The following is a 27,659-nucleotide window of genomic DNA, read 5'->3' on the forward strand; positions in this document are numbered from 1 at the left end:
AATCGTCAGAATCGCGCTGTTACGACACAGGCCAACGTGAAACAACACTCGTGTAACGTATGACACCAGTATGCAACTACCCATATGTAAACCACATGGGTAATAATATGTTTACAGCTGTCAGCCATGTTTAGTTTTGTTTATTACTCACTCAACACTAGCAAAATAACATCGAGCAAAGTATTTCTTTCCTAAGAATTCAACGAGTGTGGTGATACTCAGCTTTCCGTGCGTCCAGCAAGGTCTAATACTATTGTGACAGAGGTATTAGCATTGTGACGTCATAACTATAAAACACTTCCATGTCATACTTATATAAAGTCTTTTCTCACCTTGGAAGATTGCTGTCTTCTCCTTCTGGAGCTGCTCCAGATTGTCTCTGTGAGCCAGGTTCTGGCCTCGCTGGCTGTCATGGTTAGCCTGAAGCAACTGTAACTGCTCACGTAGGTTCTTCTCTGATGCCTCACTTGATGAAAGTTCCTCCTGCACAACACAATGAGCTGTCAGTACAGTAACAGCATCACTCACACGTCTTAAAGCGAGAGAGTTGTGTGTTAATGCTACCTTTTTCCAGGCTTGTTAGCTTCATGAGTCAGGACACAGACATTTACCACTATGCTGCTAACAAAACATGAATCTGGCGAACAATGACTGAACAAACAATTTAGGTTCCCTATATGCAACACAACTCTGGAACCTCAGATGACTGGCTCACCAGACTCACAGTGCTCACAGTGAATAGTTACAAATTGATTCACATCGCACACTAGTATATCACAGCTATTGTAGTCAACTTTTGAATAAATGCATTTAGAGATGGAACACCAGAAGCTTTATGCTGGAAGCACAATCCAGCTTCAGAACCTCAGTTTGCAGTTACAACAATCGTACAGTACTTGGGATCAATTCTGACCTTGAGTTGTTCATAACCCCTTCTCTCAGCTTCCAGGTTATTGAGAAGCATTTTGTATTCACGCTGAAGAGTATCTAACTTATGCTGGGTGGACACAAGTTCCTCTTTCCTCTTGGTGCAGTTGCTCTGCTCACCAGCCAGCTGTGTGGGGTAAACACACAAAACACTTAGTACAGCAAGTCAAAACAAATTCTACATTCTTATACTTATCAGCAAAATGTAATTTTTTGAATAAAATTGATATTTTATACTTATCCTGACTCATGCTTAATTGCTTATCTCCTCTTCCTGGCGAAAGGTAGTGGAACACCTGAAATCCCTTGAAGTTCCCTTCTAAAAGAAGCGGACATAAAATTCTCACTCACCCATGTATTACCCTTCCTATGCACATGGTCAGCTGATCGGCCATGATACTTCAGTCTCTCCTATAATCACCTGACACGCGAAAAGGAGAATTCAGCATGTCTGTGAGGGGTGGCTGTGAGGGCTTTCGCCATGAATCAGGATAAGTATAAAATATCAATTTCATTCAGAAAATTACATATTTTTCCTTATCCTGACTGATGCTTAATAGCTTACAGAATCCGACAGAAATGGTGTTGGGTCAGACCATGCTGGATTCTGCTGTCTGTTCCATATTATGTCCAATAATTTCCCCCCAACGGGAACTTGTAATGGCGATAACTCAGTCCTATATATACTTGGCAGTTGATTCTGGAGGTAATGGTTGGCAAACACTGTGTTTGACTTCCAAAAACAGCCTTCCATAATAGTAGATAGCGAGCAATTTCCATGTAGTGCTAGTGTAGAGGCTAGGGCTCTGACTTCATGCAGGTGTTGCTGGATACTTCCTTGGGTGTTTCAGTAGATAAAGGGATAAATAGGTGCTTGAACCATTGTCTTCCAGACTTGGTATGTGCAATGTATATCTTCAATGCTCTGATCGGACATAATGATAAATCTTGTGTATCGGTGAGGTCTTAAGATTGAAGACAAGGCCGGTATAGGGAACTGTCTATCCAGTTGTCCTGGTAGTTGATTCTTTGCTATGAAATCCCATCTTAGACCCAAATGAGCTGTTTCTTGATGACTTGTATCAAACTTCGTTCGATTAAAGTCTAGAGCATGAATTTCTGACATTCTTGCAGCTGTAGCCAGGGCAAGCAAAAATAGCGTCTTATGAGTCAACATTTCATTTGAAGTCCGATCAAGTGGCTTATACGCATTACTTGTAAGAGTACAATATTTAGGTCCCACGCTGGAGCTCTAAATCTGTGTTGTTGATCTTCCAACTTGAACGAATGTAGTAAGGCAAGAAGCTCTGGTACTTTAGTCAGCTTGGTCCCTGTTCCCATGGTGACGACTGAGCTGAGAGCTGCTAAGTATGTAGATAATGTAGAACCTTTCAGACCCTTAGAATGATGTAAATAGCATAGATAATCTGCTATTTGAGGATGAGTCACCTTGCTCGCCGAAAATCCCTTTTGCCTGGCGTATGTCTCAAAACGTTTCCACTTGTCATCATAAAGTGTGCGAGTGGATTTCTGTAAGGCTAAGGTGACTGCTTTCGCTGCTCTCGCTGAATATCCTCTGCGTTTCAAACATGTCTTAATACGGTCCATGTGTGAAGACGAAATATTGATGGCTGGCCATGCATTTGCTTTGTGTGGGGGTGGATGACAAGATTCTCCCACTCTGGTAATTGTGTTGATTGTCCTAGCTATTCTTTAAGTGTTGTAAACCAATCTCTCGTTGGCCAGTAGGGCGTGACCAAAATCAGTATGATCTGTATGATTTTCTCGATGACTTTTGGTAACAGTACTGGAGGGTGAAACGTGTTCACGTTTAGTCCTTCCCATGGAATGCTGAGAGCGTCTGTTGCCCAGGCCAAGGAATCTGGTACTGGCAACACAAAGGTTGTTGTCTGTTTGTTGAATCTTGTTGCAAATAGTTCTATTTGCAGTGATCCGAAAAATTGACTGATAAGTTGAAACACTTCCCGATGCAGCATCCATTCTGTTGGAGATGGACGAAGAGGTAGATAGGGCATCTGCCATGATGTTGCCGGCTCCTGGTATGTGACATGCTTTTACTTGAAGATTCAGACTGTCAACTAAGTTGAACAGTTGAAACGTTAGGTGTAGTAGAGATAGTGATCTTGTTCACCCTTGTTTGTTTAAGTAAAAAGCTATTGTTGAGTTGTCTGTGTGGATCATTAATAACTTGTCTCTCAATGCTGTTGCCCAGTGGTTGATGGCATGAATGACCGCTTTCATTTCCAGCTGGTTGATGTGAAGAGCTTGTTCCTCTTCGTTCCAGATTCCTGCTGCTACGGAGAGAGTAAAGCTTGCATTATCATATCTTGAATCCTGACCCTCCGGAACTACAATCTGATTCAACGTAGTGATGAAACGAATCCCAAGGAATTTGATATCTTGTTGAGGTTCCAGTTACGACTTTAGGTGATTTACCAACCAACCAAGTTATGTTAGTAAGTAGGATTCTGAAGTCTAAATGTAGTCTGAGTTGACTTTTCCGTTGATGGGCTTGCATGTTGTCGTCCAGATAAAAAACACTGCGTAGCCCCCTGAGGTGTAGATAATTGACGATGCGTTTGGTTACCCATGTAAATAGCCATGGGGCTGAAGATATTCCAAATGGTAGGACTGCCCATTGGTAATGCTGGCCATTGAAAAGGAAGCACAGATATTCCTGGATTCTCGATGAATCGGGATATGCAGGTATGCATCTTGTAGATGCTGGCTAGATAGTCTGCTGGTTGGATGAGGAGTGTTAGTTGAGGAAGATTATCATCTTGAAATGTTCTGGCTTCCATAGAAACTTTTTGTTGAATTCCTTCATGTTGTAAATGAGTTGGAATTTCTCTCTGGAATTCTTCTTTGGTACTAAGAAGATTGGGGAGTAAAAGCTGGGCGTTAGATTCTGTGGCTGTATTACTTCTACTGGTCCCTTCTGCAACAGTGTTGATATAGCATCGTGAACTTGTCTAGTTGATTGTCTGCGTAGATGATGGGAGTTGGTAGTTTTGTGAGCGGTGGTGTATCTTCCAGCGGAATCTTGTAGCCGTCTCGTAGAATATTCATGACATAGTTGTTGTTGAGGATTCCCCAATTTTGCCATTAGAGTTGAAGACGTCCACCCACTTGAGACGGTAGTACGGGAACGACTGGGGGTGGAAGACTCCAGTCGTTCCGAACCTGATCTTCAGCGTTTATCCCTCCACTGCCCTTCGACGATCTTCCTGACGTCTGAGAGCGTTTATTTCCTCCATAGGGGCAACAAAAGGAAGAAGACAATTTCTGCCCTCGATCACTTAATTTCTTGTCCCTCACTCTTTGAACCCTGGAGACCTTGGACTTGCTAGTGTAACTCTGATTTGTCTGTTTAAGGACAGAAGTCAAAGTGTCGATGGATTTTATCATCATAACTTCCCTTGAATCTTGAGTAACCGATCTTGCTACCTCTTCAATCCTTCTGTCAGACACAGTAGGTGCAGACCATGGGGCTTGATACAAAGACTTTGTGAAGTTCTCACTTCATGACGCGGCGGACAGGAGCCCCTGTCTCGGAAGTAAATTAATACCCACAGTAGTAGAGGCTAGATGTTCGGACATAAACTGTTGATCCTTCCTCTGTGTAATAAGCACAGACAGGCTCATCCTCTCTTCCTCATTGGCAGGATTGCTGAATTTTGTGATGAGAGGCTCGTTGATGACTCTAGATCAAGCTAATCCAAAGAAAGTTCGCCTCGTAGTAGTGTCAAGTTGCGCCAGTCTCGTCTTCTACTTTTGTAAAATCTGCTGCAAGCTGAGTTGATAACTTTATAACTATCATCTACACCAGGTGCTCTGATGAATGGCTTCATGTGATGAAGAAGGAAACGACGTGAGCACATGTTGCTGTTGAAACTTGGATGCTGACCGAAATGCTGTAGACAAAGTCTCACGGATCGTAGATACAGGAGCTATCGGTGGGAATGTTAACATATCAATGTCGTCATTCCTCATTTTATACGTATTCAATTCATTGGCATACTTAGATGGTGAAACAAAGCTTAAGCCATCTATGATCCATGATGTGACTTCTGAGTCCGAAAATAGGGCTTACTCCGAGGAATACGAATACTGTGTGAGTCTAAGTCCGAAGGGGAGGATGACTGCATACGGCGTCTTCTATGAATAGGGGAGACTGAAGGAGACCTTCTCCGTTGACGAGTCCATCCACGAGTGCACTCACGTGAGCGCATCACGTCACTCACCCGAGTATAACTACTCATGTGAGTGCACACATGTGTATCCTTCTATGTACTACAACCCGATGACTGGGGCCTGGATCTTCTGGAGTGCGTGCATGCATGTACCTCTTCTTCATCATCAGACGTGAGTGCAGGTCTAGATGAATGCTCCCGCTGATTCGCAGTCGACATCATTGACGAGTGCAGTCGTCTTTCCTCTTCCAACCCTCGCTCCGTAAGATTCATCATCTGCAGTGTGAATTGTTGCGTGAAGGCGCCTGCGTCAAAACTGATGTTCTTCTAAGGGGACGATCTCTTCCCCGAACGATTTCTTCATCAGAGAGGGATGATTCTGCGATGATCTTACAGACAAAGACTTCGACTTTGATGACTTAGATTTCTTGGGCTGTGACAGCCCTGCCTCAACAGATGGTCTCTTCTGAGTCTTGGGAGGAGACTTGCCCAACCCTGGACACAACCTCAGAGATATGGCTGGCATATCACTGGAATGAATCTCAGCATCAATAATTAAACGGTTACCCGATTGTATTTCACCAGATTTAGACATAGCTAATGTGAGCTGGCGTCCTTATCTCTAGCACGTCTGTGGACAGACCGTAAATATAATAAGAATTCTGCTTCAGACAAATTAATACAAAATTATGAGTATGAGCAGAAGATAAAGGTTTACACAACGGGCAAAGTAAATGCGGGTCAACCGCCTACAGCTGTAACCTGCAATGAAAACATGTTAAAACAAGAGTCATCAGAAGATGACATATCCCCCTGGGCCCCACATATTTGAAAGGACAAATCATCCGACAGTTACCTATTGTGTTTTTAGACCAAGTCTGAATTGTTTCCATGAAATTCATGAAAAATATAAATGCCATATATCTGTAATAAAAAAAAGTCACCATTTCAAGATCTGTCTTGTATACAGAGATGCCAACCCCAAAGTGTTGCAAATAGTAGTTTCAATGTTAAAAATTAGTAGTTTGACCATAAAGTTCGTAGTCAACTAAATCATGATGGATTCTGAGAAAAAAATGAATGATATTACGGTCACGTGGTTAAATTATTTCCGCAGGAACTAAATGTGTCAATTCGTAATTGCTAAAATTACGTTTGTTACTTTGCAATCACTCCAGTTCAAATATGTCATCAAATATGATGAATGGAAGGTACATGAAGTCCGAAAATGTATTTCATCGTTGAAAATATATGTCTTTGTCTATATATCCGAATTTTAATGCATTTTATTCAAATTTTGTAGGATTTCAAGTGGAATCGTATTGGCGTAGTTTGAAGTTAAAATTCGTAGCGACTACGATAAAATCGTAGAGGTTGGCATCTCTGTGTATATCTGCCAAGATCTTTTGAAAGATTTGAAAGATATGAAAGGGTTTTCGAGTTGTGCTCCGGACACGATGTCAGCGACGTGTTCATGGAACCGAGAAAATAATACATCATAAAAACCTGTAAATAGCAAAAGGCACCACTTTGGGGTCTGCTACACATATCTACCAAGTTTTACTGACAGATATTGAGACGTTTTTGAGTTCTGCCCCGGAAACGGAAGACACCTCTCACTTTTGAGAGTAAGTCCGAAACGTTACCATGGAAACCGAGAAATTAAGAAATCACAAAAACCTGTAAGTAGCAAAAGGCAACACTTTAGGTTCCGATTGATATATCTACCAAGTTCTGCTCCGGAAACAAAGCCTATCTCTCCATTTTGAGACTAAGTCCGAAACGTTTCCATAGAAACAGAGAAAATAATAAATCAGAAAAACATATAAATAGCAAAAGGCACCACTTTGGGGTCTGCCACACATATCTACCAAGTAACACTTACAGATAAAGTTTTTGAGTAATGAAACACACTTCTCACTTTTGAGACAAAGTCTGAATTGTTTCCAAGGAAACCGAGAAAGGCCATCAGGGAGAGAGTGAAGTATCATGGCTGATCAGCTGACCATGTCCATAGGGAGGTAATACATGGGTGAGCGAGAATTTTACGTCTGCTCCATTTAGAAGGGAACTTCAAGGGATTTCAGGTGTTCCACTACCTTCGCCAGGAAGAGGAGATAAGCAATTAAGCATAAGTCAGGATAAGGAAAAATCTATAAGTTTATTAGATCATTATTATGATATGATAGTTTTGCTGAAACCTTAAAAGTACACACACTACAGATATCGCAGGGTGTATCAGCTTACCGATGCCTGCTCCATTTCTAGCCTATTCTCCAGCGAGTGAATCATGGATGTCAGTTTCTGGCTCTCCTCCTTCAGCTGGTCGACCTTCACCTTTAGCTGTTGGTTCTCTGTCTCAAGGTAGGTGTTTTCCCGCTTGGCCTGGCGTAAATCTGTGTCTAGACTGGCAATGTGGCCCTGTCTCTCATGCAACTCCTGCACTGTGTCACGCTGACTCATCTCAGTTTTCTCCATCTGGATAAGATGATTTAGATGACGTCCACATTATATATAAATATGAGAGTTGTTTTCTTTCGAAGCCAAGCATTTGCAGATTAAGTCAATGGACATAACGACTTCTTACCACAGAGAAACTCCCACCAGTCTTGACCATGATGACTGTGACAACTTGGCTTTCTCGCTGAGGTTGAAGTCCATCTCCTTACTTTTGACCAGCCTTCTGAAAGGCTTCAACCCAACAATCAAATCTACTTTGTGTGGGTGAAGCTGATTTCGACGTACCTTCTTGATGATCTCTAAAACCTCAGCTTTCCTCCTGTGGGTGATATCCCTTTCCCGCTCCATGTCCCGCGTCAGTTGCTTGTTCTCATGCTGCAGTGTTGACTTCTCTCGGGCCAAGTATGTGTTCAGCTCCACTGTTGCTGTCTTTTCTTTCATCTACAAAATAAGAGACACATTAGGTGAACCCAGGGGCAAAGGAAGAGGGTAAAGATGCCAGCTGCTTCATCATCGTGGCTCTGAACAGCTTTTGTGAAACTCAGAATCAGAACTTAAAGCATGAGAATGATGATCTAACTGTGGCCTTGAAATTGTTATGACTGTTGATGTTCTGAGTATCACACTGACAGTCACTGAGTATGCAGTGTTTATCATCAAACCATTATATGACAACATGACAGTTAATCTGGAGAATAATGTTAAAGCAATACACATTGAGTACATTGGTAAAACTGAACCATGAATTGGTGGATCATGACAAAGGATGAAGATTTAAAGCAATGTTCAAGCTTGGTGTGTACCTTCTGGAGAAGCTGGCTACTGAGGCGGCGAACATCCTCGTGTTTGTACTGGTTCTCCTGGCGGAGTAGCTCGATGCGGCGCTGCAGGAAGCCTATCTCCATCTGCTGACGACTACAAAAATGTTCAAGGTCAGAAAATTGTTTGAGCTTATAAGGCATCAATGTGATCTCTCTATGAAAACTGAGGCAACAACTGGAAATAGGTTCTTGGTATTTACCTGATCTTATCATTGAGCGACATAGATTCCTTCTCCCTTCCTTCCACAAGTAGACGAAGAGACTTCACTTCTGACAGAATCTGTTCACAGCAATCAAAAACATCACTTATATACACTACACAAAATTTGGAAAAAGGGATGGTTTGATGACATGTTAAGTAAACCATCCAAGATTGAAATGTCCTGGTACACAATGACACGGAACCCTTATTGGATCACAGCTTCATTGTGAACAAACAAGTGCATCCATTCAATGGCACGACATATACAAGGTGCTTGAAAACCTGTGTTTGGATGTAATGAATTGTTGTGACCACTGACACGTGTAGCCTGGTCACCAAATTTCAGTCCTATTGAATACATGTCAAATGAGCTCTCATGAAGCCCTGTCCTTTAGCAAGTTTCAAGCTATGTCCACAGGTTGATAATGAGATTAGACAGTGACAAACATGTCTTCATCCACTGTTAAAAATTTTTACATCTAAAATGTACCTGTTGGTCTTGCAGTGTCTGTGACTCAGGGTAAGGGGTGTTGAAGTTGTCATGTTTCTTGCTGGCCTCCATCTGGAACTTGTGCACCACCTCCTGCAGTCGAGTCTCCAACTTCACCAGGTCCTCCTCCGCCTGACCTTTCTCTTCTAGTAAACTGTTCCTCTCCTCAATAACAGCCTGCCACAGTGATATACAGGTTTGATCATACACTTCATGTCTGTGCCACAGTCCAGTGGCATCTTAGTTTAGCTGTTTGAATACAACACATTATGTAACAAATGCATACATGTATATATGGAACACATAAAACTTGTAACTCAGGTAGCTGATATAGGAACGCACAGGACAAAGTGACAGAGACCTTTAGCTGCTGTTGTAGCTGCAGTTTCTCTGCTGACAACTGGCAGGAGGTGGTCCTCTCCCTCTCCAGGTCCTCCCTTGTACGGGTTGTCTCTGTCCTCTCCCCTGACAGCTCCTCCTCCTTACACTGCAGGACTGAGGCTGCATCCTGCAGGAACAGATGATCAGCATCTCACGATTCTCAGTTATGGTAGCAATTATCATGTCATTATGTCACAATACCGACCAGTTTGCTTGGTTATTCAACATGAACATGGCCTTGGTTTTGCCTTGTCTGTTATAGATGCAATCATGTAATCCTCTAAATGTCCCAATGGCACTTGATTCAAGCAAAGTCACTGCTATATTCTGACCAGTTTGGCTGCCACAAATCCTGCCATGCTATTTTGGAGTGTGGACGCTAAGAGACTGAGTGCTTTCTGAGGCCAGGGGAGCTAATCGCTACGATGAAAACAACTCAAATAAAGGAAGCTATGTGCCTATACGTGTCCTTCTCTGTATTTCAAAGTAAATGTGACTGTGACAGTATATCATGAGACAAGAGACAGGAAAGCTCCATACCACCAGCTGTCCACGAACTCTGTCCAGCTCATTCTCCAGCTCCTGTAATCGGACCTCCATTGCAGACCCTGCTCCTGGTGCAACAACATCGGCATCGGGGTCCCGGGGCTGCCGTGCCTGATGCAGCTCTTTCTCCACAGCCTCCCGGTGACTCCTCTCCTTGCTCAGCTCCAGCTGGATGACGTTGAACTGTGGGCAAAGATGTATCACTCATTCCACTCTCAAACATATGTCTTTAAACAAGGTGCATGCTAATGTGCTTGAACATACATCATGTGGAGGCTAAAACAAAATTACCTCACAACTGTTCACGTAGCATTCTTTTCAGCAGTTTCAAGTGTGATCTTAGTAAATAAAATCCTATGACAGAAATAAATATGATGGCTTTGACTTCTGATTTTCAACAGTGTCTTCAATTAACATGGTGCCTTTGGATGCAGGAACTGATATTGTCTTACGTTGCTCTAATTTTTATCTTGTATAAATTTGTAATAAGTTCAAAGCTTTCGACTTAAGCTATTTAACACAATACAAATTAACCAAATTAGCAGGAAAACTATATGCGGACATCCTGGAAATGAGAAAGATATGCTCTTCTTCTTACAAAGCAGTCATCAAGCTGGATGCAATACATGCATAATACAATGGACATGTGTTTCTTGTCTGTTTATATCAGAATTCAGAAATCATCAGTACAACATGTTTTCCTCAATACAAGAAGTTATTAAGTCCAACTGGTTCCAGTATCAGTTCGTACCTCTGTCCTGGTGTGTTTCAGGGAGTTGGTGGTGGCATCAAGTGAGTCCTTCACCAGCTGGAACTGCTGCAGCTGCTCCTGCTCCTTCCCACACACCGTCTCCAGCATCTGTCCTCGCTGCACCACCTGCTGCTCCAGGCTCTCCACCTACACAGCACACTGACCCTTCACTACAGTGTCTCATCTCTGACACTGTCTCATACAGCATCCATACCTCGTACAGTGCCTCTACTGTACTATCTTATACAGTGTAGTCTCATACAGCATCTCAGACAAGAATGCCTATGCAGAGCTATATCTCATACAGAAATGTGTCTCTGCACTAAAGGGTCTCTTAAGGTATCTCACCCTTGAAGTCTTGGGTACAGCATCATACTTCATGAGGGTGTCATTTTCTTCTAAAGTGTCTCGCACAGCAGTGTTTGATCAATGAGCTTCCCATACCAAACTAGTCAAACTTACGCTGTTTCTATTTTACCACGGTCTCATAGGGTCAAAATATACAGACATGTTTCTTGGTGTAAAGAAATAGCCTAGGACAATGACGGTGACATACAAAACAACAGCATCAATTTCATTTGGTTGCTGGAACTGTCAATCACTGGGTTCATGAAGTGAGTGTGTTCTACAACATACCTGACCCTCCAGATCTGCAATGTGCTGTTGATGGAAGCCTAGGTCCTGCTTTGTCTGTTGCAGTGCCATATCAGACTCATGGAACTGAGCTGTCATCTTCAGCAACTCCTTCTCCTTCTGAGCCGTCTCAGCCTCCAAGACTCTTACCTGCAAAATACAGCAGGTACAATACTGATACTTTCAACTGCAGTACTTTTAGGAACGACCTACATTTAACTGATGTATCAGCATGATATCATAATCCCCACCCTGATGGGTAGTGTGTTACAGATGGTGACTCACCTTGGCTTCAGTGGTCCCCGCTGACATCAATTCCCTGGATCTGGACTTGGTGAGGGCCAGTTGCCGGTTGGCATCCTCCAGCTGTTTCTCCAGGTGAGTGTTTTCTGCTTTAATACTGCCCAAGCGGTCACTAAGTGACTTGACTTCATCTTGCAAACTGCCAACCTGCAATTCATTTATCCGTAAGCTTTACAGTTGTAGATATTGGCATTTGAAGGAGCTAACCAGGTTGGAGAAGACTCAAAGCCCTTATTACTGTATATTACCATACAAAAGTCGATCTCATAGATAAGATAACCCTCTCACTTGACCCTTAAAAACAGTGTCAAAACGGTGAATTTGATACTTTAGGGGTTATTTGGCTTTTCTTGTCAAGAAATGTGTTGCTCTCATCCACTGATCTGACAAAGCATACATTTTCATTGATTCCTTGTGTAAGGAGACCCTACATGAGTGTAATCTTGTTCATACAAATTGTTAGCTATTATCAGCTTCTACTGCAGAAATCTATTGACTTGAATAAAGATGTTCACCTTAGCTGTGAGTTGGTCAATCTTGTGTTGTCTCCTGTTGTCTGAGTCGTCAGTGTGGTGGCTTTGGGCAATGTCCAGCTGTGACCTTGTCTCTTGCAGCTCCTGGTCACGTGACTGCAGCTGTGACCTTAATGTCTCAATCTCTGTCTGCATCTGCTGGCTGTTCCTTTGCAGCTGTGACGTCTGCCCTGTAAGGTTCTGGATCTCCAGAGTTAGGGACTCCACACGAGCTGAAATGTTCATAACCAAATTACTATAACCATAATCAGTGTATATGACATCAAAGAATGCCTACGAGTATATTGTGTAGCTAACTGCAATTTTACCCCAGACTTCTCACAATTCAGTCCAAGAAGATCATACTACCAAAACTCCCTGTTTTCTAGCATTCACATCACAGTCTCTTCTGTTGGTTACTAGTTTTGTTGCTCGGTGAAGAGATGCATGTTTCAAACAAAACCCTCCCTCAAAGGATAAGTATGTCACACGTATGTCAGTGTTTCAGGATATGATTGTACTGAAGACATAGAAACTCACAGATGGCAACAATGACTAATACCATGACCTACTGAATCAAAGACTCTCCACAGTTTTGTAACATATGTGCTTCATGCAATATTATTCTGATTGAGGATGTGATTTCATTCAAACCTCACCTTCATTTTCTGCCACAAGTTTCTCAGCATTAGAGTCAGGAACTGATGAGGCAAGGCTGAATCGTAGCATGTCATTTTCTTTCTTCATGGCTTCCATCATGTCCTCCAGTGTCTTGAGCCGAGCACATGCCTCATGCTTCTCCTTCACCAATACCGACAGCTGCCTGTAACACAGCAACATCAGAGTTACCTCCCTTTGTGTGGACAGCTTCAAGCTCTGTCCCAGCAGGTCACACATTTGTTACCATGCCAATGTCTTCATCACATTATAAGAATATTCAAATTTCTCACCAACCCCAGATGAAGTGACTTGCTATTTCCCAGATGAATCTATTTTTAATCATACTGGTTCAAGATGACAAATACTGACACCCATCATCTCAAATACATTCTCACTAAACTAATTACATGATAGTTGAAACATTGAAAAACAAGTTAAGGGAAAAGTATTTTGCATCACAGCACTCAACATTTATTTGTAAACATAGCAGTCAGATAACTTAAAGTTAAACACAGTGTTGTAGGCCACCTCAAAACAGTCAACAGAATAGTACAGACAGCTTTCCCAATGTAATATCACTGTGAGGAACTTTGGACAGGCAAATTATGCATCACAGAGATCACTTTATGCTTTCATCATACATTATCCACATTGGCACTGTGTCATTGGAATATATTTCATAGCTGCTGTTTAACTGATATATTGTTTAATTAAATTTCTGATATCTAACTCTCAGGAATTTCAGGAAATGTTCAGGAACACTTCAGCACTTACTCCTTGTACGTGTTTTCGAAGGCCATCTTCTCAGAGCGGACATCCTCAATCTTCTCCTCTACCTGATGCAGCTTGTTCTCGTATTCCCCCTTCATCTCTCGTAAGTTCTGAGGATGAAAAGCATACCTGGCATTAGTGCTAGAGCACACAATTGAAGACCACAAACTTTCCCCCCTTTCAAGTTTTTTTTTTAAAATATGTAAAAGCTCATGTTTCACAAATGTTTAAGGATGTCAGCTGATATGGTGTTTGCATTCACTGTGCAACATTAACTGATCTATAATGAAAGTGTACATCAATCTTACAATGATCGCTATTTAGTAACAGACGAGGATGGACAAACTAACAAGATTAAAGTCACATTATCAAAAGCATATATATAAAAAATGAAGGTAATTCACATTTAAAAAGAAACACAATAATGTTTGCAGTTTCCTAATATCCCCCTTTTGTGGTAAAACATGTGAAGATTTGTGTCTAGTTTAAAAAGGTGTGCAGATGACCAATCTTTCTTTTCATGTGTGCAGTGACTTAAATTATTTAATTTTGATATGTATTACAAAATACTGAATGCAGGCCAGTCAACGTCCTTAACATTGAAATAATATGACAAGATGTGTTGATATAATTAGTCCCTCTTCGATGACTTAACTACCAACATGCAACTATTTGAATATACTGAGAAGAATGCATGATACTTGAAACAACAAAGCACATAAAAAATGGGTAAAGCCAACAAACTCTATAAAGTGTTAGTACAGTAACAGAGCAACATCACATAAATTTCAAAACATAATTGCAGATATGAGCTATAAATATCACATATTGTATAAGCTGTACATTACTTATGAAAATAAGTAACATAGTTCAAGTATCCTGTTGTTCAATAATCACTAGAACAGGCAAGCAGTACACATATGAAGAAATCTTATTTGAATGCCCTTGTCATACTACGTTTAAAACACGAATGCCTAAACGCTGGTATTTTCCAAGTGAGAATGAGGTGTAAACTGATATTTAGGCACAAGTGTCCCAAACATAGTATGATATGTGAACAAATATAATATTCTATTTATTACCAAAGTCTTCAAACTGCTGAAAATAGACCCAAATCTACTTTCAAACATAGACTGGCTACCCAATGTCACTACATGTAGAATGCAATGACACAGGAGAAACGTAACATCAAAGCATTGTTCATAGCGTCATGCCACCATGACAAAGTGATATTAGGCCCTTGGACATTGTATGAAAAATATGAACCCCAATATTTTCATCCTTGTAGATAATAAATAGCTAATTTGGCACAAGATTCACATGTTAAACACTGGGTGTATATACTGTACACCATTCTCAAGACCATGGTTCACAAAGTCACTGACAGGCAGATAGGAACTGGAACAGGTAACAGATGCAGATGACGATCACTACTACATCACATGCACTCACAATGTTGAAGCAAGAAAAATTCAACAGTTGAAACATGTTTGATATATACCATATTTCCTCTAAGACGTGCCGGTTCTGTAACAACTACAATTGTAGCCTTTGAGTTAAAAATGGGTTTGAGAAGTTTGTAGGGCTATGAACGTTATGAGAAGAACTAGTCAGGCCCCAATTTCTCAAAACAAACTTAAGTCTGAGTTTTTATTTATGTCTGAGATTTTACTCAAATTTCAGAAAATGCATTTCTCAGAATGAACTGAAATCAGCACAAACCTCAAAATGTAGGAAACAATATGAGTTTTGTGAACAGATTACTTAATTTGTTTTGGGTTTTTATGTCAAAAATGCATTTGAGTTAAAAGTTCAGCTCTTTCAAATTGTGAAACTCAGTTTCAGATTTGAGTAAAAACTTCAGTTTCTTTTGAGAAATTGGGGCCTGATCTCCAATAAACGCTGACTGCTGAGTGAGCCACATGTTTACAATAGAGTTTTCAAATAAAATGCCAATGGGGAATCTATATTTATTTCCACTGAAACATATACTCTAGGGGGTGCAAATGCATAAATGACTCATTGACATTGTTATAAATGAAACCCCATCATTAAAACTGCTCATTTCGATTTTTAATTACCTTAAATTGACCTTTTTGACAACAATGCTGAATTCTCAGCCGCAAACGAAATTTCAACCAATCAGAGCGGCGCATCTCTGTGACGTAATAGTAGGTATAGATATGAGAATCTATGCAGAATTCATCTACATTTCAGGGGTTAAACTATTTCGTTTACAGGTTTGTACAAACCTGAAATAGCGACAGTTGTTGTGAAAAATGAAAGCTATATGTTCTCACAATCTACTATCATTTAGTTTTGTCTCCTGCTTTGCCTAGTTTCCGAGCTACAAACCTTGTTTTCATAGACAAATCTGTCAAAATCACTTGGTGTTGCTAGGTTGTAATCTGTGTTAGGTGGTATAAACCTACACATTATTTGTCATCATTCACTTGATGCTCAGTTAATGAATTTATAACAGGTATAATTAGTGGTAACACCACTTAGATTATCACTTAAAGGTCCCCTTTGGACATTTCTTGTATCTGGATCGGTCAAAGGATTAACCGATAACATGCTGATTAATTACTTTTATGCAGATTTAAATGGGGATTTGTCAAAAGGTAGTGTTTATGTATACACATTTACTAATCTATACTGAATACACTCTGTCGTGTCTGTGTCTATGTAAAAACAACATCCTTCTTTCAAAGGAATAACCGCCAATACATTGATTGATTGCTCACTATTGGCTAACTAAATTACATTTTTAAAAGAATGATGCACATTATGCAATTAGTTGTCAGGTGTGCTGTCTTGGGTGACCAATGACACTATACAGCAATGTGAAAAACCTGAAACGATACATCACGTTTTCGTATATTAGGCTGTTAAACGATACATCACTTGGGAAATCTGCAGATGAATTATAGATCACTCGTTTTTTTTGGATATTGATGGATACATTCCTCAAACAAGGTAACAGAGATGGTAAGATGCACCTATAACTTTAATTTGTTTTAATTTTAATATTTGCATTCTGTTTTTATTGCTTTCAACACAATCATTGTTTTCGATACAGGATACAGACAACATACACTAGGGCATGCGTGCGAATGATGATTCATATAGGCAAACTATAAAATGTCTAAATATTACATTCCTGTTATACATTCGCAGATTGCTGCTTTTTATTAAGTTTCAAAATGCTGACAAATATGATTATAATGTAATTAGGACTATGAGACCAACTATGAGGAGGTATTTTGACAAGTGTCTACATACTGGTGAGTGAACGGTACAAACGAAGTAAAATTAGCAAGAGTAGAAATTTATCACACAGTTTTGTCACTTTGACCCCCGATCTCGCTTATGTAACAGGTTGTGTCATGCAAACGCCTTTTGGCCATGATTCAAATACATATTTAACCACTAGTAGAAAGTAGTTTTGATTTTCTAACTTGATGAAAACAAACCATAATCTCATTAATTCAAATGGACTTTAGTCCGTGACTTCACGAATTTCAAAAATGGCGGCGCCCTGTCTGAGGATGAATGCTATATAAGTTTGTTTTCACCGACTTACAAAAGCAAAATTGCTTTCTTCTGGTCGTAAAATATGCATTTTAGGATTTTACATGACATTGCTTATAACATAACAATTTCACTCTTGGAAGCGAGGTGGAGGTCAACGTAATATTACTTGCAATATTAAAATCATTTCGACCCCCACCTCAATTCCGTGGAAGAAGTCATTATGTTACAAGTTGTGTCATGCAAAATCCTTTTGGCCATGATTCAAATACATATTTAACTACTGGTAAAACGTAGTTTTGAATTTTTAACTTGATGAAAACAAACCATAATCTCATTGATTCTAACGGACTTTAGTCCGTGACTTCACGATTTTCAAAAATGGCGGCGCCTTGTCTGAGAATAAATGCAATTTAAATTTGTTTTCACCAACTTACATTATCAAAGTTACTTTTCACTGGTTGTAAAATATGTATTTTATTGATGGACATTAGGATTTTACATGACATTACTTACAACATAACACTTTCACTCTTGGAAGCGAGGAAGGGGTCCATATATTATTACTTACAATAATATTGTCACTTCAACCACAACCTTGCTTCCGAGGATGAAAGCGTTATATTCATGCAAAATCCTTTTGGTCAGCAATGTGTAGTAAGCAGTCTTGATTTTATAAACTCTATGAAACTTGAAATCCATTTTCTATCCTGGAAGCGTGGTATGGGGCAAACCATCTGATTTAGTATATACCACAGGCTTCCACAACGCTTGCATACACAAACAACCAATTTAAGCACAATCTACGGGGTCCGGTGGAAATCTGTGCATAGTGACACCATCACCCGACCCCAAGGAGCAATTGACGGCAACACAACAATTTGGCATGTCTTTGGTGATGTTGAGAAATCAGCAAAATGACGAGCTTCCTACACATTTTCTATACAACTAACTGAAAATCGTTCGTTCTATGACGTCATTGCAGGGCTCTGGCGACAGAGTTACATAACCTGTTTCTGGTTTCGTTTGCGAGCGAGAGAGAAGGAGATTTCTTTTTAGCAACTTTTAAGCGCTTGGTATTAATTAACCACAAGTTTTTTTTAAAAAAGAAGGGTGTTCCGTTTAGGATCAACCAGAAGTCTTTCATATGCAGTGATAAAAAGAGTACAAAAAAATTGAGTTCAGTCGTTCTTTAAGTGCTTGGTCTCTTATAAGCACTAGCTCCTACTTAATGCCAGGTCTGAGAGTTTGTGTTTGGGCACTAATTAGAGAGTCAATAACTACAAGGAGATACCAGTACCATATCCAGGTTGTTATGCTTGTATGTGTCTAGCTGTAGCAGTATCACAAGGGGTACATGCAGTGTGCAGCCTGTCCTCTTGGCATAAGTTTATAAAGGACAGGCTTCGAAATTAACTTTGTTATGAAGCAGCAAGTACTTGCTAAACATAGGCAACAAAGTCCCTTACCTGATAGAAGCATTTTTTCCTATTGCGTAAAATACATCTTATAATAACTTCACAGTGTGTTAAGTACCACTGCATACTGGTATTTATCAAGTTATCCAAACGTAATTCCTTTACTTGTATTAGCCGACGATGTTTCATCGCCCTTACACATCAGGAAAGGATGAATGTCCACTGTTTTTCAGGTAGCAAAACAGGATTTAGAATAGCAAATTTGCTACCTCAAAGCGTTAATTTCGATCCCTAAAGAACCTTTAATCTTGCTCACAGACACAGAAGGGAGTACGAAACAGGGATTACACTGGATCAGCATGCACACAGTGATCCTTCAGCTATCATAGGCCTGTGTTAAAGTATAGGAGTAACAATTGGCATAATGCTATCTATGATTTGTACATACGGGACTCTGAGATGAAATGGGAAAGTAACAGCAAGAAATCTTGAAAAGTACTTCACATAATCCCAAGATCTTAGTTCTGTATGCTGGGCAAAAAACTTTACAATATCATCAGATACGCTCATCTCCCTGAAATTCAATGAAGACTGAAGAAGTCAGAGGATCAAAGAAATCAGATCCTGAGAATTTCCTGTCACAGAGGGCATCATCCAAAATCACAATGGCTGTGATGTCACATGAAGGTTGCCCAGTCACTCACCATATTCGGGACACAATAGCTAATATATCTTGAAGTCAGCATGCAATAGGTCAGTAGAGGCACGATGCTTATCCACTGAATGCAGCACTATTATAGAGTTAGGCAACAATCACACAAAGAAGACTACAGAGGCAACTACAGATTTCATGCTAGGCTTGGACAACTAATTGACTACTGAGTCCTCAGACACCACCCGCCCGTGCCAAAAAAACCCAAACAAAACAAAGTCTTCAAACTATCTTGTTAACAAAACCCTCTGAAAGACATGTACTCAATTAGTTGTGGCCCTGCTACTAGTCTGAAAGTCCAGGTTAGCTTCCACCTGCAGCCCTTGCTCCACATCTTCCCCACACAGTTCCAGGTCCACTAGATGTAGCTCCCACTGCTGCAGCTGCCGTCTTGCAGAGTGGCAAGTGTTCCACAGATGACAGATGATCTCCTTCTCCTGATCTGCAGTCAGTCCAGCCTGCTTTTCCATCTCAGACAGGATGAACTTGATGTCAGAGACCTAGGGTGAGTGCATTGAAAGACAGTGGAAACACAGAGGTGAAACATACAGTGGTGTACAAAACAAACAGTGGTGCATGCGAACAAAATAAAATGTGACACAAATTATGCCATGAAGCAAGTTTCAAAAAGGATACAGTATGTTAGAATGGTAAGTTGCTTTAGTTTTCTTTTATTTTCTAAAGATTTACTTGAAAGCCGATTTTAGATACAAAATTATTTCCAAAATTAGATAACGTTTGCTGGATGTTATGCCACTTTAAATAATTTATCGAAGCATGTCAAGTTTCGGACGGAGGAGAGCTAGAGCTTGTACAGCTGAACTTTGCTGAACACATTAGAACACATATGGCGCTGACACACCAAAGATCACAATCAACTCAAAAACCTTGGATTCAAATCAATGATCAGTAGTTCCTGGTAAGGGACATAACTCTGTGCTTTGAATTGATGAATCAAAGACACCCTTGCTCTACACAGACATGCAAAAAAACAGTGATAACAATGATACAGTGCAGTTAGTATCCATCACAGTTATGTAGGTCACTTACGTGATATAACTGTCACTGGAATTATGATCAACTAATATTTCAACATACAGAAGCCACTTCACCTTATTCTCCAGTTTCTGTGAGGATTGTTTGTTGCATGGAATGTTGCTGTTGTCATTGATGAGGTATTTGTCGTCGAGGGGAACTGAGAGGCGAAGGTTCTCGTTCTCAACCTTCAGTTCGCGGCACCTCTGGTCCAAGTTCCGTGACTTATCTTTCTCTCGCTGGAGCTGCCGTGTCAGCTCTTTCTCTGATGACTGAAGAAGTCAAAGGCATGTGTTTTGTAGAAATGAATTCCCACTTGTGTATGCAGGACATTAGTCCAATTTTACTTCACATTCCCAGTATGAGTAAAATATGAACATTTTTGGACTATTCCATGGTGGATTCTAATTTGAGAAAAGCACTCCCATATCAAGTAATTACCAGGGTGCTGATGTGCAAAGTAAAAACAGCCCTAAGACAACCATAAGTCAACGTTAAGATACAGGAGTAAAGGTCACCTTAGTGCTAAGATCACTTTGAACAATGGCACCCGGAAGAAACGTTTAACACAGACCACACAAAGCCCCTAATCTTGGAGAACATATTCATGGAAAGCTTCATTTTAGTGTCAGCCTGAAAATATGATCTTTCATAAAATGATATCAGTGCACATACCTGTAAACGAGCATTCTCAGATAAGAGTTTCTCTTCCACTGTGGAGAGGCTGTTGGCCCGATCAGCTCTCTCCTGGTGCAGTCGGTCTTCGGTTACTCGGAGTCGCTGCTCTAATGCTTGTACCTAAGAGGTGGTTTGGTTATCGCCAGCATGGTAATGGTTCATATAATGAAGGAAGAAGAAGAATGGTACTGAAGAACCATTAAGGAATGGAGCTTTATATTGAAGGAGAGTTGTGGATCATGAAATGAAGGAGGAAGAAGCATGGTACTGAAGAACTAGAACAGAATAGAGCTTCAGTCTGAAGGAGGGTTGGGAATCATACTGAAGTAGGTTAGTGGATCATTTAGAAACAGGGTAGATCATATAGAAGCAGGGAAGTGGATCATACTGAAGCAGGCGAGATCATATTGAAGTCAGGAAGTGATCATATTGAAGCAGAGAAATGAATCATATTGAAGCAGGGAAATGGATCATATCGTAGCAGGGCAGATCATATTGATGCATATTGAACTGAAAAAAAGCAGGGTGTGTTGCAACAAGAGACAGGGTGTACAATGAAGCAGATAACTAAGAAGAATAGTGAGATGGTGAATGATCACAGATGAAATAGTAGTGGGTAAGTGTTCAGTGTGCAAGGTGGGAGGAGTTTTAATGTCAAATATTCAGGGCATGGGACTGGGAAAGTGAAAACAAGATTAGGAAATAAAGAGTCAACATGAGATTGATCAGCAAGTCACCAAGAGTTTATTCACAAAGTCATGACATGCACAACATACAGAGGGAAGAAATAGAAACTGACACAGGCAGAACATTCATCACAGTGTGAGATAAGGTCAGTGATGGGAAGGATGTACATCGGCAGTGGCTACATTTACATGTACTGAAAATACGGGCAATAGAAAGACACAATTTGAGATGTGATGTTGATGTGAATGTGATGTGATGTGAATGCGACACAGATAGTATAGACAAAGCAGAGAATAGAGACAGGAAAGCTCTATAGCTTCATATCTTGCAAACAACTGAATACCAAAAGCATTTTAATGACAATAAAAGACAAGGAAGAAAACAACAACAATTCCAACTGGCAAACAGATCAGCTTAATGCTTGCTTTGTTCTTACAGTAACATAACCGATGTACTGTCACCTACCTGTTTCTCAGCAACAGATGATCCCATTCCGCCAGAGTCTATCTGCTTCTGGAGGAGGTTCCTGATCTCCGTGAGTTTCACAACCTGGAGCTGAGCGTTCTGGGCCCGGTCAATCTCAGCCTTCACCTGACTTTCACTCTGCTGAAGCAGCATCTTCACATGATCCAGCTCAGTCTGGGGAAACAACATTCGCACATACTCACATATCTTACACCACGTTCAGGCACATGCAACATCTAATACTAGATTCTTTAAATCAGTTGAGTTTCTATCTTGTGAAAGTCCATTTCAACATTGATAGGCTTCCATATTGTGACAGGCTAACTCAGGCAGATGCTATGTCATGGCTAAATTCCATCTTGTGTGCAAATCTATGAAATCTCAAATACACTAAAAATGTTGTGACTAGCTAAAATGTGTGTGTTCGCTGCGATATCATTCACAAAACTACATCTCTGTCCACAAAATATCAATGTGCCCCAAAATGTTTCATGCTACAAATTCTGACAGGTATTTTTTTATCACTTCACGACACAAATGACACACTCAGTGTATGTCAACTGACTTGCAGTCAGCTTGCTTACCTTGAGGGAATTAGCCTCTTGCTTATAAGCTTCAATGGCCCGGGATTTCTCTGCATTGGCCCTGATAGCATCAGTCTCTCTCTGGGAGGATTCAAGCTGCTTCTCTAGACTCAACACCTACAAGACACCCACAACACCATCTGAAGTCAGGATCCATGATTCTGATTCCTTCCACCTTTGGGGAATGTATCATGCCAGTTTAAATGATTTAGTTAGCATGAATTCGTCTGGTGTGCTATTAAGCATACAAACCATATTTGTAGTACTTTACTTTTTGTTTGGTGATAGTGTAGCAATAATGCAGATTAAGATTGTTTGACAGCAGTTGACACAGATGGTACATTGAGATCCTATTTTCAACATGCAAACATCTGTTGCTCTCAAGTCAGCATGGTTAGTTATCACATTTTGTAGTCACATATACAGGACAAAAATAACATGAGAGGAAACTCATTGGCATTCTGACATTTGTCAGTTAATTTGTACATCATGTATCATTGATAAATGAATGTTTGTTGATTTGATGACAAACCACAACATATCTGACAAAATTAATCCAAAGACAAGATATATAAGATTGGCTGAGATTACAGTGACCACTGACAGTTGTTACCTCTGCATGTAGAGTTTCATTATGGTGTGTAAGGGAGACTATCCTGGCCTGAAGCTGGTCCATGTCTCGCTGTGTTTCGGATCTTGTCTTGTCATACAAGGTAGATATCTCTGTAGTCATGCTGGTTTGGAGGATGTCCTTCTCATTGTGGACAGCGGTAAGCTTTTGTTCCAGATCAGCAACTTTTGCTGAAAAATATTCAAAAGTACAGCATTAGAAAATCATTTCTTGAAAGATTAGTCCACAGGTATTGGGTAAATCTTATTTCACTTGTCCTAAAAAGTTTGTGGCTAGTCCTACTAGTTCAAATTTGAAGCAAAATTGAAAGAAAACTGATGCAAATTACAGTCCCCAAACGTTACTTGCCATTGAGGACTACCATAATTGGATTTTCACCTGTCCTCACCAAATTCTTGTATGCACTGTGCATTGACTTTGTACATGGCATGCCTGTATGTGTGTGTTTCACTTATTTTGTATATTAATTCCTTAAACAGTCTCTAAAACTATAAGGTGAACTAATAGGGTTTTCTACATGACATAATAATGTTGATGAATGAAACATGTTCAGGATTATAATTATATTACTCTTTCTAACAAGATTCTCAAAATCCTATTACCGCCAGAAGAGACCGATGCTTCTCATGCAAAGCACAAACCTCTCAAAACATTCAATATCCATTCAAATGTTTATATACACACATCATTATTACGACCTGGTACTCAAAGGTATGATAAAGAAGGATTCCCCACAGATCTATATACTCACTTGGGTGTAATATCAGAAATCGTGTACCGAGCACTCCTGGTTCTGTGACTCAGTCAAAAATATCCTACATGAATCTTCTACCTCACTTCCAACATGTAGTTTGATAAATACCTAACTGATATGACACAATGGTCATAGCACTATAGGAGGAATACACCAATGATTAAACCGCACCATAAGTAATACTGTATGAATTACATGCCAAGAATACCCATCCAGGCATACACCCTCTTCACCTCATTATAGTGCTGATTGGTATCCCTAGTCTACCATGAAATTCTACGATGGCAATGGAATTTTTGACACTTGTTGGCAATTATGATAATAATAACAATTACACCATCAAAAAAATACGATAGACAAGTTTATAATGAAGTTGTGTTATAATGAGGACACTTCCAGCAGCAGTTGTAAATAGAGCCTATACCATTACTGAGATCATTGGCTCAGCAAGTCTTGCTGGCAGCATAGCTGAATAAACACATGACCAATTATTTTTCAGCTAAATGTCACTGTGTACAAGCTATGTAATAATAGAGACAAATGAACATTGTTATCTTGTTTATAATATGAACTTAGATAGGTTTTTGGATTGATGAGAATACAGCAAGAAAATTACAAAGACATTTCCGTGTTTCAAGTCATTAAATTATATCATTAACATCGCAGAAAAAAAACTAATGTTTATCTCTATATTACTGAAGTCAGAAACGCTTTGGTTTCAGAAATGGTCAAAAAGACATCTTAAATTTACCTGACGTATTTCAAAATCAAAATGGTATATCTCAAGAGGCATGGCAGAATATGACAGTCAACTCAAAAACATATCAGTAAGTATCCCTAACAATGATGATGTTTAATGGCTTGTTGTTAAGCAATATTTCAGCTGTATGAAAGCAGTCTGTGAATTATTAAGTCTGGAACAAATAATTCTGTGATTGACATCATGACCATCTAACGTGCTAGGAATATGATGACATGCGTTAACCAAGTCAGCGAGCTGGACCACCCAATCCTGTCTGTCGCCTATTACAACAAGCATGAGTTGCTGAGGACCAATTCTTGCAAAGAATTCGGTCCCTAAATCTTCATGGGGTAGCTAATGTGAGATCAGTGGCCAGTTTACTGAGATGGCAAAGGCATCTTTTAACATCAACATCCAAGATCTAACAAAATCATGGTCAATACAACTATTACAATCAGTGTGTCACCAGGTTTGTTTTAATCATGTTCACGACACGTTGTAACAAGGAAATATAAGAAATATGTTTAAATACTTAATCATTTGTTTCTACATGAATTAGATGTGATTGTTGTCATATGGTGGTTCAGGCCATCAAGGACCCATGAAGGTCGGGAGTAGAATATTCCTTTAACAACCCATGCTTGCCATAAAAGATGACTATGCTTGTTGTAAGAGGCATCTAATGGGATCGGGTAGTCAGGCTTGCTGACTTGGTTGATACATGTCATCAGTTTCCAATTGCGCAGGTAGATGCTCATGCTGTTATCACCGGATTGTCTGGTCCAGACTCGATTATTTATTTATTTATTGTAGCTGGAATATTGATGAGTGCGGCATAAAACCAAACTCACTAACTCTCTCAGATCATCAAGACAAATAGAGAGACAAATCTAATTCACTAGTTATATTTGAATCACACAGTCAGAGATCCAAAGTACCTGAGGCCCTGTTGAACTTTTCCTTCATCAGCTTGTTCTCTGTCACTAGGGTTGAGTTCTCCACCTGCAGCTTCCGCATCTGGCTCTCCATCTTTTCCTGTTGAACACAATAGGGCTTCCTTCTCACATGTAGCCTCACTTCAACAACTTGATGTTGTACAAAAATAAACAAGCTGGCAGTACGAAAGCTCTAATGAAGACTGTCAAAGGGACTGTACTTGGCTTTAAGAACTTAGTAAGTTTGAAGCAAGTCTACAGGAAATATTAGAAAAAACAAAGAATGCAAATAAAGTAAGTGAGGTTACAACTACTATAAATTACATTTGTAGAAGTCACTTGTAATTCAGAGATGAAAGGATAAAAAGAAGGAGGCATTATTACATGAACACACAGTTGAACAGACAAAATTGAAGAATGAAAGCTTCTTAATTTTACAAAAAAAAGACACATTTGTGATCAAAGTACCTGCAAAGTGCATCTGTGTTGGAATTCTTTTAGAATCCCTATCTGTCATCAATTAGTTTGAAAGCCGGATAAAAGTACTTGAGTTGAGAAAATAGGTGCCATACTGTTATGAGCAATTAAAACATGGCTTGGTGGCAAAGTTGCATAAATGTGAAAATTTGAAATGTTAATTAGCTGTTCTGACCCAGGTAAACACAAAATCTAGTCATGTGATACCAACCCTTGATGTCTGACTATGTGCTATTGGAACGCTGGCAGCTGATACCTTGTCATATATCAATAAGTGATCAAAGTTACTCAACATGACAGCACTGTCAATGACCATGTAATATGACTGACTAAGATGCCATGTGACTGACTAAACTGTCATGTGACTGACCTTCTCCACCATGAAACTGCGCACATCTAATGCAGCTGTACGCGGGCTGAAAGACGTGGAAGAAGACATCTTGTGCTGAATGTCACCTGGTCTAGGCTGCAACAACATATTATTTGAGAAAATAACCTGTAGCATGGTTGAAGGAAGACAACAGCATTCAACAGTTTCATCATTTCATATTTCACTGTAGTTGCATATTTGGAATTCCTCTCAAAGAATGGGTGGTGATAGATTGTATTACAGGAAGAAAAAACAAGTATCATGTAAAACTGTCCTGACTAGATATACATTTCAACAATCCATACAGCATTAACTCCTCAAGTGCTGTACACCATGGTAATGTTATATCAGCATGTAGGACCGGACCAATAAACAAAATATCTTGACACATTTAAACGGACATATTTATGCAAATGATTATGATCATAATGATCACCATGTAACATTAAAATATGTACTTTGGGGGAGAGATGTATTCTTGTAACTCTAAGGGATTATATGGATGCTGAAAGAAATACTAAGACGATTGAAGACCACAGAAGGTGAGCAACAATGACTTTTATGAAATGTGTACGCACATGCATACCATTTTTTTGGACAGTCACGTTATTGCTGCAATATTGCCGATGTGACGTTAAATTCTAACTCACTCACTCACTTTTTGGACAACCTGTAGCACAAGTATCAACACTATTTGTCACTGCTTGTGGCTTGGACACTGTCCCCACCTTTGTGATTTGAGTAATATGATTGTAAAACATAAAATGTTGGAAAAATAGGAAAAACTCAAATCTCCATTTTGAAGTCTCTTTCAAAATGTTTTATATCTGCAACTGCACATACAGTTAAAGATGTCAGGTTGCACCAACTTTATCTATTTAGTGCTGGCATTGACACCAGGCAAAGTTACAGAATCTGAAAACAGTCCCATTTATTTCTTGGCTTTTGTTCATGTTACCATAAAAC

At 39.8% G+C, this 27,659-nt stretch overlaps 1 protein-coding gene across 1 annotated transcript in view; it reads right to left on the minus strand.

The window, feature by feature from the left end:
- Positions 1-27,659, minus strand: part of LOC137277614 (uncharacterized) — a 70,899-nt gene that overhangs the window by 16,908 nt on the left and 26,332 nt on the right. Inside the window, exons 5-27 of the mRNA XM_067809425.1 lie at positions 26,694-26,789; positions 25,850-25,946; positions 23,398-23,585; positions 22,785-22,901; positions 22,201-22,374; positions 21,046-21,168; positions 20,448-20,642; positions 19,650-19,835; positions 13,675-13,781; positions 12,900-13,063; positions 12,244-12,473; positions 11,711-11,875; positions 11,429-11,575; positions 10,793-10,939; positions 10,036-10,224; positions 9,476-9,622; positions 9,115-9,291; positions 8,623-8,702; positions 8,405-8,516; positions 7,887-8,042; positions 7,389-7,619; positions 914-1,054; positions 333-483 (exon numbers count right to left, since the gene is read on the minus strand). Coding sequence (XP_067665526.1) covers positions 333-483; positions 914-1,054; positions 7,389-7,619; positions 7,887-8,042; positions 8,405-8,516; positions 8,623-8,702; positions 9,115-9,291; positions 9,476-9,622; positions 10,036-10,224; positions 10,793-10,939; positions 11,429-11,575; positions 11,711-11,875; positions 12,244-12,473; positions 12,900-13,063; positions 13,675-13,781; positions 19,650-19,835; positions 20,448-20,642; positions 21,046-21,168; positions 22,201-22,374; positions 22,785-22,901; positions 23,398-23,585; positions 25,850-25,946; positions 26,694-26,789 — 3,520 coding nt within the window. The remainder of the gene's footprint in view (positions 1-332; positions 484-913; positions 1,055-7,388; positions 7,620-7,886; positions 8,043-8,404; positions 8,517-8,622; positions 8,703-9,114; positions 9,292-9,475; positions 9,623-10,035; positions 10,225-10,792; positions 10,940-11,428; positions 11,576-11,710; positions 11,876-12,243; positions 12,474-12,899; positions 13,064-13,674; positions 13,782-19,649; positions 19,836-20,447; positions 20,643-21,045; positions 21,169-22,200; positions 22,375-22,784; positions 22,902-23,397; positions 23,586-25,849; positions 25,947-26,693; positions 26,790-27,659) is intronic.

Source organism: Haliotis asinina, chromosome 3 (assembly GCF_037392515.1).
Source record: "Haliotis asinina isolate JCU_RB_2024 chromosome 3, JCU_Hal_asi_v2, whole genome shotgun sequence".
Lineage (NCBI taxonomy): Eukaryota > Metazoa > Mollusca > Gastropoda > Lepetellida > Haliotidae > Haliotis > Haliotis asinina.